The sequence below is a fragment of the Monopterus albus genome, unplaced genomic scaffold (assembly GCF_001952655.1).
Source record: "Monopterus albus unplaced genomic scaffold, M_albus_1.0 scaffold35.1, whole genome shotgun sequence".
NCBI lineage: Eukaryota > Metazoa > Chordata > Actinopteri > Synbranchiformes > Synbranchidae > Monopterus > Monopterus albus.
In genome coordinates, this window is record NW_018127915.1 from 833,146 (window position 1) to 847,588 (window position 14,443).

Below are 14,443 nucleotides of genomic sequence, written 5' to 3' on the forward strand. Positions count from 1 at the left end.
CACCTGTTCCTCCCCCCATCCCACATTGGCCAGAACAGCGCGGTATTTTGCAGACAACAGCAGTAACCAATACATGAACAGCCTTCAATAACATTGTCAAACCCATTCGCACACAACAGAACACATGAACATCAGCGGCCGGTCAGGGTCGCCACAGTATTATTATGTACGTGAATAAAAACAACTTCAAAATAAAAGCAATGTAGCTTTAGTCCATGCATGAGGTGAAATTAAAAAACACGTTTATTTTGTAATTTCCAATTAACCTTACACGGGCCCGCCAGAGTCAACCAAAGGGCCGTATGCGGCCCGGGGGCCGTAAAATGCCCAGGTCTGACGTAGTCGGTCTCAACTTGCTTTTTATTAAACTCCTCCAGTGACAGATATCGCCAAGATTACACAGTGCTCCCTGTTCTTTTTTCTCTCCGTTTTCCTCTCCTCTCCTCCCTTCTCTCTTTAAATTAAAATTCTATTTAAATTTCCCACAGCTAGGCTACTTAAAATAACTAGGGGCAGGAGGAGTAGCCTGTGCTGGGTGCTATTGGGTACAGATCAAGGATTCAGGCTATGCTACTGTGGAATATTAAGTTGTTTGAGACATTGTAACTGAAACACCAGCACCGTTTTCTATGCACACACACTCAGTTGAAGTGTGTGTGTGTTCACTCAATCATTATCAATATGTGTGCTCATTTAATTATAGAATGTACTACTTTGGAATTAGGGAGTTGTGCTTGGTACAGCTATGATCCTAGGGGGAATATCCTTGGGAAAGTAATGATACTTTCCAGCTGCATGCTGCAGGAATGTGTAAGGAGGAGGGAAGAATAGTATATATCACACAGTTTTGGTAACTGCACCTCAGATCATCTGCCCTGCTGCTTGCTGTATGATCTCCAGATATATCTGCAATAAAAGGTAATCGTGCACTTTGATATTTGGTGTGTAACTGAAATTCTTTCCACTATCTGGACTCGAGAAGAAGTCTGGGACTTCACACTACTTAGAAGGAGAATCATTCGTTATATTATGGAGACAAGATAAGGAAACTGGATAACTTTTCTAACCAATCGGAATTCGAGTATATACACATTCCGATACATTAGGTGGCGGTAATGCACCTAAAGCTGGTTGTCAACAACCATTAAACAACAGAAGAAGATGGATTAAAAGAGGAAGAAGAAAATGGCGGTATGCATCTTATTCTTTGGTTCGCTGTTCGCAAGCGGAAGTAGAATCAGCACTGTATTTTCTGGGTAAAGCGTTTGCACCTACAGGAGTTTGTTCATGTGCTTCAGTTAAAGTAAGTTGTACTTTAGCTCCTATTTTGATGGTATCTTTTGAGCACAGGAGATGTTCGTTAACTAGCTTGCTTTTTTTTTTTTTAAACATATTTGCTCTCCAGTGGAATGATTTGTTCTAAGCTTCCGCTAAATGTTAGCTAGCTCTAGTAACACTGAGATTGTTTGCAGACTAACTTAACATGCATCTAAGCTCCTGGTTGTTATCCGCTTCACAAGACATCACATTAAACTCAACTTTAGGTTAATAAGTCCGTGATTATGGAGAATCGTTAAGTCGTTAAGCTTTTTTTTGTGATGTGTGACAGCAAAGCGTTTACATGGTGCTAGAAATTACGTAATAATAATAATAATAATAGGTTAATTATATAGCACATTTAAGACAACAAAGCTGTGCCAATTAAATACAAGTATAACAGTTACCACAGATACAAGGTTAAGTCAAAAAGTAGAAGCAAAAGTGAGTATAAGTACCAACTAAAACGTATAACAGAAAGACAGTTTAAAAACAAATATATCACAGAAACCAATAAAAGTAAAGGTCAATAGTAGTAAAATATATTAAAGCTAGAGGCTAAGAATAAGTAACAGGAGAAGCTGATTTGAAGATCTGAGTTGTCAAAGCTTGGAAGCCAGTGCATGGATGAAAGTACAGGAGTGGTATGATCATATTTCCCTGAACCTGTCAAAAGGTAAGCTGCTGCATTGTGAACCAGCAGGAGCAGTGTCACAGATTACGGGCTAATTCCTATATAAAGGCTATTGCAGTAGTCCAACCTTGAGCTGATAAAGGCATGGACAGCTTCTGCCCTGAGTAATAATGGTAATGCTGGAATTAACCAAAATTAACAGTGGTTGTTGTTATTGCCAGGGTTCATAAGAACGTCAGGCATCAGCCCCCTCATCCCCCTCATCCCGTACTCTACAGACCATCTATCTGCATGCAACTCTCGACTGTACGCTTCACGCTTAGTGAAAAATGGCAGCAGTTCAAAATGAAACTCAAGGACGCGTGGGCTTGAGAAGACGAGCTCAAGACAAAATAGAGAAGTGCGCATGTTTGACTCAGAGAGACAGGTCACGGAGGAGAGCTCGAGTGGAAATTGGATTGGCATTTGAAAGGTGGCGTGAACTGAAAGCAGCAAAAGGGCTGAAATCTGATGCACAAGTGGCCCTGTGTCTTCTGGATGCGTGAGTTCTTTTCTGACAGCTTCATGATTGCAGAACAACTTCATAAATGTTTGTTGCATAAGAGTACTGGCTTTCGCTTTGGCCAGTACTGCTGTTGTTGTTTTTCCTGCTTCAGCATGCTCTCTGGGGTTTCGGCGTTGCACAGTAGATGGATCTGAGGGGACCCAGAGTGATTCTCCTAATGTGTTTCATCGTCCCCTTGAAGCTCAGCTGGGAGGGGAACAAGTTATTTGGTGGATTGTACTGACTGGTTGTAGACTGTGGTGGACCGAGGACCATTTTAAACTGGGTGGAACTGGATAACAGTCCTACTGAGCCTGACAATATATGATAAATGACTACCTGGTCAGACAAGTTCTTATATTCAGTAAATGGTCTTATACTTGTAGAGCGCTTTTCTATGCATCGTAGCACACAAAGCGCTTTCCCACTATTTGGCCATTCACCAATTCACAGTCCCAAGCATTCACACATTCACACACCAGTGACATCACTGGGATTAACTGGGGGTTCAGTGTCTTGCTCAAGGACAATTTGATGTGTGACCCGTACAAGCCGGGAATCGAACTGCTAATCTTACTGTTACGAGACGACCTGCTCTACTTCCTGAGCCAAAAATAAAACAAGCTACTAGTGCAGCTCTCTCTCTCAAAGCCCTAAACTTTGGCTTCCTATGGAAGCAAGTACATCACTTGATGCACAATATATAAATTGCCATCTGTTCTCCCGCTGCCACAATAAATTCCCCTGCATATAAACCTCAAAGCTGTTTAGCGTGGATCACGGAGCAGTTTGCAAACCAAACAAATCGATAGGACACACATTGGAGTTGTGCACTATAAACCCTTCCCTTTGCTTTTCCCCCCAAAGTATTTAGAAAAAATTGGCTTGGGGAGACATTTCAGAGATTAAATGTCCATTTGGGAGCTGGTAGCGATGTTTGGATTTTTCAGTTTATGCATGGAAAGGGGTCGGTCATTTGGTACATTAAAATTTAAAATGCAGTCTGTTGCCAGCTTTGCTTTGCTGCTGACCCTGATGATGTTTGTCATTGTTTTTATTGCTTCTTTTCTTCCGGGCTTTTTGTGTTTGTGCAGCTTTGTACAGACTATGGTGTGGTGTTTCTACAAATAGTTGGTCAAGGTTGAAATGTTGCACATTTTCACTTGCATTTTGCTATCACAACATTTTGGTACCCAAACACAGAGACCAGTAAAGACATTTAGGAACCACTTAAAATCTGTGGTTACCCCAACTGGGCCTTTGTCAAAACCACAAAAACATCCAGTACAAACCCCTTTAATGGAAACACAGAATCGACACAGCACTGTCACTCCACCCATTGCTGAGGTATCTGAAAAACTCAGGAGAATCTTCAGCAAACATTACAAACCTGCACATTTCAAACACAGCAACACTGCATCCACCCTAAGGACAGTACATCAAGACATAAGCAAAGCAATGTAGCAGTGAGGAATTCCAGGATCTCTGCATTAGGGAAACTAAACAACAGCTCGACAAGCATATGATTTTGGTGTGTTTGACCTGAGGGCGGAGCTCAGCTCCTCCACACGCAGAGCACCGCAGGCAGATGCTGCAGAGGTGAGTATGACACTGGCTGAAGTGAAACATTACTTGGAATTAACAAACCTTAGGCTCGTTACTGTAGTGCAATAGAAAATACACCTGTTAAACTGGCATAACCCTGCAGAAAAATGATCACTTCAGCTCTGCCTGCAGTTTGTCCTCCACCACTGGTATGTGCTAACCATAGCAAACATTTACCATGCAGCATTCTTACAGCCCAGCTGATGACTGCCGTGCATCATCAGTTGAAAACCTAATGAATCTTGTTTGTGTGTCTCTGTGTGTATATATATATATGTATGAAGAATGAAGAGGTTGCCTTCCAGACCTGCTTCCTCTGAGACCAGTGATAAAAAGATAAGATTCTCTCAGTTTGAAGTAAGACAAACACTAGAGAATGTGCCATTATTAAGTGTATATTTTATTGTGCATGATGAATGCAGCTCTGCTATGTGACTTATACGTGTGCGTGTCCACAGCTGCAGACACTAATCAAGCAGGAGGTTCACTGTGCGGTGAAAAAGAATGAAGCCAAGCTATTGCATTTAATAGAAACTGTTGGACACCTGGATCATGGAGCTGACATAGAAAGCACCATCCAAAAACTGGAGGTCAGTGGATGCATCGATACACATTTGTGCCTTGTAGTGAACTGTGTTAGGTAGTGGGGGGTGAGCACACACACACATTCTTTCCAAGTTTACTGTTGGCAAATGTCCAGGCTAATAATTCTGTATATTCACACCGTTTCTTTCTTCTTTCGTTTTCTTTCCCTTTGTTTTTGTCTCACTTCATTTCTCCCTGTGTTAATTTCCTCATGTTGCTTTAAAATCAGCTTGTTTTTTATGCCTTTGCCATTTTTACTTTCCGTAGCTGTTCGTAAAACTTTAGGCATGCATTCTTTTTTGTCTGGTGTTCATTGTTGTGTTTCTTTTTTCATTAGATTAAAGGGCTATTCATGCTTTGTCCGCTGCGGTTGATGTCGAAAATGGCGTCATTTGACCATAGCGGACATGCGGAGTAGCCTTTTAACGTTCACCTTTTATGTCTTATCTCATAAAACTGAAAGATCCAGACATGAATGTATTCAGGGTATGTTTCCATGTTTGTGGTAAAACAAAAAACACATTAAACTCACCAGATCTTTACACGGTGTTTTCCTCTTCCTCAGGCTCGAATCAGCACGGTGGCTAAGAGAGCGGAAGCAGCTCTTGCCTACATGACAGAGACACAGAAGAAGGTTTGATGCAGACGAGCATGAATTCACACGAACTCTATGGACTGACATGCATGTTCAGTGTAACAAGCTTTAGCTGAAATGCACAGTATAGTAACTTAAATTAGAAAATGTGATAAATGCACAAAATAATTATGTTCGTTTTGAAATCCACACACACTTGAATGTTTCTTCCAGGGTCCGCTGCCGCCTCTGGTTAACGTGGACGTCATCAGGTACGTACAGCCAGGTTCAGTAAAGTTCGTCCTCTGTGAAAACCATGAAGGGCCTTGATGTTTGCAACTGTTTTCTGCAGGCCGCACTCAGATGAAGATCAAGAAACCATGTCTCAGAGTAAGAGCCCAGCGAGCGTCTCTGCACTAGTGAATATTTACCTTTGTTTGTTGCATGAGTATTTATTCTGTGAACTTTTATTTTGCAATAGAGAAAATAAGCGTGGATAAGAGGGGAGAGCTCTTTCAAACAATGGTAACTATGTAGTTATCAGTTTTTGATTTGAAATAATATTGAAGTATGGACTTCTACAAAGGGCCTTGGAATAATGGGTTGAATACACATGTAAATATCTTATTTACTCAGCAAATATTTCCACATAGCTGAGTGTTAACTGTAATTATTTATTTTTAAGAATTCTACAGTACACACTGGAGAAAGAATTAATGTCAGCAGGGGTTGTTTGGCTGTTAGCTGTGGTTTATTCTGTGTTGAGTGAGCTGAAACTCTATAAACATGGAGCTTGAAGTTGATTAATCTTTCCTGTCCAGGAAACCACCAAAAAATCACTACAGAAGCTTCGTACAGATAATGAAGGTAAGATGATTTCATACAATGTGTGAACTGGGTCAAGTACCTGTCTTATGTGTGTTGCTTCTGGTAGCATTGTCTCCATGCGGTGTGGATTACTCAGATTCAATGCTATGAGTCAGTCCGTCCATAAACTCACTTCGTTTTCTCTACTCTCCTGTCCCTTCTTTTGTTATTGTCACGGTGTTAAGCCTTGAGGACCGCTGTAGCAGATTTATGTGAGGTGCCGTCTCCGCCGGTTCTTACTCCTTATGGCTCTCCTGGCAGTAAGGTAAGGATGCTTTGTTACTGAAGATAGTTTCTAAACATGTGAAACTAATGACAGTCTTGTTTGATCAAGTGGAAAGAAAATCCTTTCATAAAGTCTTAGATCAGTCGTTTTTTTCAGTTGTGCTTTTGTTTACTCAGCTTTCTTTTCCAAACTTTGATTTTTTGATTCAGACACTTCTCAGGATCATAAATAAAGAGCCAGAAGACGAGCAGGAAAAACAAAAGAAACAGGGTCTCAAGGAGGAAAAGGCCGACAGCGTGACAGTAGAACATCTGTCCTCTGGTAGATGTAGTAACATTCCCAAGAACATGGAGATGGAGGTGGTACCACACACACTGACACTAACCCACACTGCTAACCACGTGGTTATATGCTTCTCACATTACCTCCGCTCTCTCCCCCTTTCCTCACCCTAAGGACCAGGTTCTGTATCCTCCTCTTCCAGCCACCACCTTTCCCTCCATCCTGACCATGGAAGCAGCCTCATACAATATCCCCCAGAGACCAGAGGTCCATCTGGCACTCATCAGGGAGCCCCCTGGTCTCTCTGTGCTCTGGAGGGTGGAGGAAGAGGACCCTTTTGCGCCGCCCATGGATAGTTACAGGTGAGAAGAAGCACCAGGCAGGTGGACCAATGAAAAAGCCATTTTGATGAAAACAGCAGATGACTCCCAGTTCCTTTTCTTCATTCTTCTCTTCTCATAGCATGTCCTTGCATATTTTCCTAACGTTACGTGGGCAGTACTAAGACACAAGGAAAAGACGCAAGTGATTGATATGTGGATGCAATTAGAGGAACTGGGATTCACCTACACAATGGTTCTTGATCAAATCATTAAGCAGTACATGTAGGCTACAATATTCACTTTTAAGAATCTGTGACCAAAAGTCCAAAACCGAGGTATTTAGTTTACTTTTCTATATGACGAAGAAGCATCACATCCTGCCTTTTTAGGAGTTTGAGCCTGAGACGCATTTAACTGACAGTGTAGCAAGTTGTTTTTCTGTCCACTGACTAAGTCGTTAATCAACGGATGGTTTACCGATTGTAGTGGATGTTATTATCAAGACTCCAAATGGTGTCGCCATCTGTGGCCACCAGTGTGCCAGAACACTGGTGCAACAACTGTATGGGTCATCTTCAAAACAGAAACTGAAAGCTGTTTCCCATCATAAGTCCATTAGTATTTCATTTGTTAATGGGAATTAGATCTTTATTTTTGCCACCGTTGTGCCGCTTTGGAGACAAGCAGCTGCTCTCAGCCAGGTTTATTGCAAGAGCGGTCTTTTGTGCTCATGGCAACGTACGACCACCAGATGGCAGCAGAGTTCAGCCTGTTAGTGGCCTTCACTCTTTGTTTTAGTTGCTCACTTTTTGTGTGTTTGTTTTTCGCTCTCTTTCTCTGTTGTAGTATTTATATGAGTACGGAAAAGGTTAAAGATAGCAGCGTCTTCCCAGACTGGAAAATCCTGGGCGAGGTGAAGGCAATCGATCTACCCATGTGTGTGCTTGTCAAAAGGTACAAGCCTGGGCATAAGGTGTGTGTCACTGTGGTGGGCAAAGACAAGTTTGGCCGGTACGGGCCCTACAGTAAAGTCGTCGCCGCAGCCATACCTGACTAAGAAAGAGGATGTGGTCAACAGAGGGGCAGTACATCTACTTAATGTGCTTCAGCTATTTTGTTTCTTCATGTGTGTTTTTTAAGGTGCTTAATAAAGTTGACCTTTTAAAGGAACATTTACTCTGTATGATTTTTATTTATTATTAAAAAAAATCACCAGATGTTACAGCGTCACAAAATGTTTCTTTTCTCTCTTTTATATAATGAATTCTTTTTTTAATATTTTTTTTTAGCTGTAATAATCTAGCTGTGTTCAGAAATAAATGTGGAGGATTTTAATGTTTTTATATACACCAGTCAGGTATAACATTATGACCACCTGCCTATAGGAGTCAATGTGGCCGTTGGTTGGCACTGGTGTCGCTCTGCAGCTCACTGCATCTTCTGTGAATCCATTTGCTTCCATAGTTCTACTGTCAGGAAGAGCACAGATGTGTCTACAATTCAGCGATAAAGTTATGTAAAAGGAGAGAAAACTGTGGTCGTGAGGACGAGTTAGAGAGAATGTTTTAGACTAATTCAACAGCCTCACCACTCTAGGTGTGATATCACCACTACAGCCCCTGACTCTTTCTCTTCATAGAGACCAATGGACAGTGTTTCTCATTTTCAACCATTTTAACAAAGATTCAAATACATTAATACATTTTAATCTTTTGAAAAGTACAAATGGAAGTTAAAAGTTTAATCTACAGTAGGTCAACCTCATCATCAGTGAGCTGTGGGCGTCCATGACCCTGTTGCCAGTTCACCATTTGTCTTTAGACCACTGTTGGTAGGCACTAACCACTGCAGACCAAGAACAGAGCGTTTCAGCGCTGGTTAAATACAGCTGAGGCTGATAAGTACACCTAGTTTCTTCTGGCTAACACCATTTCTCTGGGGACCAACATGTGTTCAGACACGGTGGAGATTATTATTATTGAATAGTAAAGATTAGACACTTTAAAAAAAGTTTTTTTTTTTTTTTTTTGTCCTGCAAGTAAAACTAATTTGGACAAGGTGCTGTAGGCTAATTGGGGCCACTTTTTTCCTTCCATGAAAAGTTTATGTATTCCATGAAATAGAAGTGTCATGAAATACAAGTGTTATTATGAAAAGAAACTTGGAAAAAAGGGCATTTTGAAATGTGAAATATAAATGAACTCTTACGAAAATAAACATTTTACAGTAAGTTGAGATGTAATCATTTAGTTGGCTAAGTACTGTTATTTTGTTTTACACAGCTTATTTTATTTTCATTGTATATTCAGAGTAAGTTATTTATTAGGATTTGTCCTGGACAAGGAACATGACTGTTCACCCATTTTGAACCAAGACCACGTAAAACATTGAACTAAGTACATTTACTGAAGTTAATGTACTTAAGTAACCTACAGTTTTGAGGTATCAGCTTTAGTATTTTCATTATCTGCTACTTCAAACTTTGATTTCAGTATAGCCTATTTTAGAGGCAAGTATTTTTACTGCTCTACATTGGATAACTTTAGTTACTAGATACTTATCAGAATCAGATTAATAAAACAAAACCCAGTATAACACTAGCATTGATGGTGGGAACATGTACACAGTGCATCAATAATTATAGCCCAGTTATATGATATAAATCAGCCTTAGTTGAAATGTGCCGTTCTGCATAATGACTACTTTTTTGGTGCTAATACTTTTACACATTTTGTACTTAGAGTATTTTTACAGTGTGGTATCCTATTGTGACTTTTACTTTCAGTAAGAAGCCTGAGCAGCCTATTTCTTCCACCACTGACATAAATCTTAAGAACAAGCCTATTTTTTGTTTTTATTTTGAAAAAAAATGTTCTTTTGATGAATAAAAGAAATTATTTTTACAATATTAAAATCTGTTTATATGATCTCATAATATATGGAAGGAACAGGCTTGTGCAGAACACCCATCCTAAGTTTGTACCTGAGTCTCTTGACGTTCAGTGGCGTAGTTTCTGGGTATTAGAAGTGTGCGAGCTATTTAACTGAGCGTGTGAGGAAAAACTGCTGAAACAGCCAGAAGGAAGCCAAGCAGTCACTAAAGTCCAGAAACTTACAGATGACAATGAACGTTTTCACACAGAAAGTGGACAGAAGGCCAGCCATCGCCGTTTTTCTCTGAACTGGTTGGCCTAGATAAACCTGTATGAACCTCCCTGTGGTTTTTATTTTGCCCGTTTGTTTTGTAGGCCTACATTTATAAAATACTTTCCCCTTATGTTTGCTAGTTGTATTGTCATGACAAATGGTGAAATATGTATGTGTTTCACTGTCATTAAGAAAAGTTTTTTAATTCAAATTGGGAAGAGGTTTTACAGGCCTTCAGTTTGCAGAGATGAGATTTGATATGTAGATTAAGGTGTTTTATTTCTTATTTCATAGATAAATGCAAGCAATTGAATGCATTTTTTATATTTGATATTTTTATTGCTTGCAACATAAGATAAGTATATTTAGTAAAAATGACTAACATGTATTTGAGAATATGAAACTTGAAATAAGTGAGTACATTATACTTTGTCATTTTGTGTGATTGGGCAAAACATAAGACATATAAGTGGGTTTATGAGACACTACGCCTGTTTTTAAATGCAGGTCTGCTCTTTTTTTGGTGTGAAACCCATTTTGGAAGATTCAGTGAAGGAGCTCCAGAGATTTCATGGTTGGCAAGATTTCCAGCTTGATCCTCGGGAGCCCTACATTAATAAGACCACTGCAGCAGCAGGATGAACAATCTGCCTCATGGTAGGTTCTTGCAGATTGGTACCAGCTCAAACACACCTGTATACTGTAAAGGGTGCACCCTGATTAACTGAGCCCAATCCAGTGTGCGTCTAGACCCAAATCTGATTCGTCCCTGGGCCCTTATCAAGTTCAGCTCAGTCTGGTTGTCTTTGGCTTCACTAGGCCTAACACGGTGACCCTGAATAGCTGGTATCACAAAGCTTTTTATCAACTATTGCTGCACCAGTGCTCGATTAACTCTCTCTGGCTAAAAGCATGTGAAAGAGGCAGATTACAGGAAGATCAGAGCTATGAATGAGGTTGTTAATATGCTTTGGGATAAAATGGTGACAGTTCATCTGAACCAACAGCAGAAATGTGATCTTTCTATAGATTTGATAAAGACAAAATTAAATATTCAGGACTAAAGCTATAAATAAGTGTGGATATTATTAAATGTGTTGTTTGGATTTTTGTGTGATAAACAAATAAGTACTGGCACAGCTAAGGACACATTTCTCTTGGTGTAAAGGACCCAGATTTTTTTATTTTACCGTTTTTGCAAATGTGATGATGAACTTCTAGTTGACTGAATGTGCTAGTGTTGTGTTTGTTGTTAACTTACTGTGAGGTGTACTCACCCAGCAGGGGATTGCATTTGACATACCCATATTATACTCACTGTAGAGGTATTTCCTCTGATGCGGGCCAGAATATGTATGTAATGCATGTACAAATTGTCAAATCTGTAAACTTTTAGCCCTATAGGTTTCCGCTTTTCTGGTTGCACTGTTGGTCACGCACAGTTTGCTATTATGCTGCGTATGAAGGAGTGTGAGTGCAACTGTACAGGGAGTCATTAGACCCGCATTGAATGTCTGCTCCTAGCATCAGCAATAAACTGTGTGTATGCGCATCTCCCTTCGACCAGCGGGGCCCAGTGCGGAAGCACAGCGGAGTGATGGGCCTCCTAAGACCACTTAAAAATGCACACAACCCCACCGCTCTGACACACACATACAGACACACACAGTGGCCTAATTAGAACTGACAGCAGAGAAGAGAGAGCTTATGAAAAGAGGAAAAGGGGGAGGAAAAAGTGCCAAGAAGCCAGACAGAAAAAGCAGAGGTGGAGCAGAGAGAGTGATTAGGGAGCAAATGCCTTGTTTAAAGTTTTAAAGTGAAGTGTTGGCAGAACGGTGACCTGCTTCTTCAGTTCCTTCCCTCCTGTAGAATCAAATGTGTATGGAACATTACAGCCGTCATACATGTGTGCTTGGTAACACACTTGTCATCTTAAAGGTTACCTTAACTAAGAATTTACACACTGTCGCCTTACTCGTCTCTCGCACTGTTGCTTGGACTCCCCGCAGGCCTGAGCTGGCCCGGTCTTCTGGCTTGTGTCACTAGCTGTGCACTGGTTTTAGTGTTGTAGTGGCACAGACAGAAACTAAACCAAAATGCCTCAGAGATGAGGGTCATCAGTCTGTGGAACATAAAGTTCCTCACTTTGGTTTGCATCTTGGTTTCTCTTTACCTTCTGACGGGCGCATACCAGATAAAATACGCCCTGCTGACGTTTGGTAACCAATCAAATTTTACTCCAACCTACCTGTGCTATACAAGGAAAGCAATATTTTGTCCTGTTTACATTTTTGTGGGAGCTGCTATTATGAGCATTTAGTTTTAAGCAGGTTGTCACTTGCTTGGTCATCCCTTCATATTTTCATTACCTTGACTAATTGAGGAATAGTGAAGGGTTTGCCACGTGTGCACAATAAACATTCCACAGTTCAGGAGGTTGCAACAAGTTGATTCTTTACTTCTATGTACATAGATCACTTGTAAGAGTAAACTGAAAACCTGTGTCATTTTTCTACACTGGGAATAATTTGCAGTTTAAAAGCGGTTTAGTGATACATTTCTACATCAATTCTAAAAGAGGAGGAGCACTCACAAAGGCAGTCCACACAATAAATGATACGCAAATAGTTTCACTTCACCTCTACAAATCATGAATCAATTTGCAATGAACATTTTGAAACTTTTGGTTTATATGCCAACAGAGGGTTGTTGTTAGTGTCTGTGTTATTTTTGTTGATACAGTATTATATTATATTTCACATGACTGTTTACACTGTAGTAGTCCTGTGGATAGTACATCTAGCTCAGACCACACACCCCACTGGATTTTGAGCATGTTTCATCTGTACCATAAAGTTCTATGTCCAGAATACAAGTGAAGACATGCTAATTGTTAACAGAGTAGAGCAGCCGGCTGTCTGCCTTTAACACGTCGTGTTTGTTTCCATCCATGTGAGAAAAGAAGCCGACCTGGACTAAATTTTTACACAAAAACACAGATGTCAGGTTGTCAGATCCACACTGTGCCATGTTCGATACTGATAAAGAGAAACACTTTCACCAGTCAGCAGAGAAAAACATATTTAAATGTAGTACTTTTGGTTTTGTTTTGTGCAGCAAGAGGGAAGTAGTCTGCATTTCTCTCTGTCTCTTTATCTCCCTCCCTCACACCCACCCACACACACACACACACACACACACACACACACACTTACAGTACATACAAACAGACTTTCAACAGGCTCCATCCACCACATGGTCACTTCCTTTGCATGATAAACTTTTTCTATCCTAGTATTGTAACGTGCTGAACCCGCAGTGGGTCAGAATAGAACATGGCCTCGTTTTCGGCTGCAGCTGACCACAGGATCTCAGGCACTAAGGTAAATCGACAGATTTTTATGTATCTCTACGTGTGTGTCTTAAAGAATAAATGAAAAGTGTAGTGCGATAATGTATCTTACACTGTGTTTTGGTTAAATAAAAACCAAGTTGTTTTAGAATTGTGAAGAATAAAAACACAAGCTAAATAAATGTTGGTTTTACTTGCAGCACGAGCTTAAAAACTGTTATGAGTCTTAACAAATTTTGTGCACAGTAAAACACCAGATGGGAGTGTGTTCGTTTTACTTTCAAAGACAGACCACTATGGTAAAGCCACTGCATACTGACAGCAGTCTCTACAATAGAGGATGCTACATGCTAATGTTTACATACTTTCCAAATGACAGATTTCCTGAGCTGACGCTGAAGAAAAAACATGGGGAGCCAGTGCTCTGCCCTCAGGAGGGGTAAACCAGAAGAACATGAGCCTTACAAACCTGCCCAAAAGGAGAATGGATGTTTCCACTGCAGTGAAATATAGAAAAAAGTCTTCAGTCCTCCAAATAAGGCTATCTGTGCAGGAGGAATGTGGAGCCATAAAGGCAAGAAGAAACTTCCTCTAAAATTACAGGTTGTAGTGAGAACAGCAGTGATCTGGTACATGTTGAGACACCAAGGTGAGACCTGCATCCTTTTCTCACTGATACTGGAACACTATGTTTATATCTACATAAATAGTAAATAATGTACTATATATATATATATACAGTGAGGAACAGAAGTATTTGAACACCCTGCGATTTTGCAAGTTCTCCCACTTAGAAATCATGGAGGGGTCTGACATTCACATTGTAGGTGCATTCCCACTCTGAGAGACAGAATTTAAAAAAAATTTCAGGAAACCACATTGTATGATTTTTAAAGAATTCATTTGTCTTGCACTGCTGAACATAAGTATTTGAACACCTGAGAAACAGCAAGAATTATGGCTCTCAAAGAAAAAGTACACCTCTAC

At 40.3% G+C, this 14,443-nt stretch overlaps 1 protein-coding gene across 4 annotated transcripts; it reads left to right on the top strand.

Annotated features, from left to right (window-relative positions):
- Positions 1 to 854: 854 nt before the first annotated feature.
- On the top strand, positions 855 to 8,133 carry atf7ip2 (activating transcription factor 7 interacting protein 2). 4 transcript variants are annotated; one of them, XM_020597899.1, is made up of 13 exons: positions 1,158 to 1,303; positions 2,173 to 2,492; positions 4,385 to 4,457; positions 4,559 to 4,690; positions 5,251 to 5,319; positions 5,494 to 5,531; positions 5,612 to 5,649; positions 5,741 to 5,784; positions 6,081 to 6,126; positions 6,312 to 6,391; positions 6,562 to 6,711; positions 6,809 to 6,996; positions 7,804 to 8,133. In XM_020597899.1, exons 2-13 carry the CDS (start codon positions 2,281 to 2,283, stop codon positions 8,012 to 8,014), a joined length of 1,281 nt encoding a protein of 426 aa, XP_020453555.1. In that variant the 5' UTR covers positions 1,158 to 1,303; positions 2,173 to 2,280; the 3' UTR covers positions 8,015 to 8,133. The 4 variants fall into 4 exon arrangements, with proteins under 4 accessions (XP_020453557.1, XP_020453556.1, XP_020453555.1 ...); XM_020597901.1 differs by lacking the exons at positions 1,158 to 1,303; positions 2,173 to 2,492 and adding an exon at positions 855 to 918; XM_020597900.1 differs by lacking the exon at positions 5,741 to 5,784 and having other exon boundaries at positions 1,157 to 1,303; positions 5,612 to 5,678.
- The last annotated feature ends 6,310 nt before the right edge of the window (positions 8,134 to 14,443 follow it).

What these genes read in the sequence shown, in the direction of transcription:
- atf7ip2 (XM_020597899.1), top strand. Translation starts at nt 2,281, where the DNA reads ATGGCAGCAGTTCAAAATGAAACTCAAGGACGCGTGGGCTTGAGAAGA. An exon ending in GCCCTGTGTCTTCTGGATGC is followed by an intron (nt 2,493 to 4,384) that starts GTGAGTTCTTTT and finishes ATATGTATGAAG; the next exon opens with AATGAAGAGGTTGCCTTCCA. An exon ending in GAGAGCTCTTTCAAACAATG is followed by an intron (nt 5,785 to 6,080) that starts GTAACTATGTAG and finishes TTTCCTGTCCAG; the next exon opens with GAAACCACCAAAAAATCACT.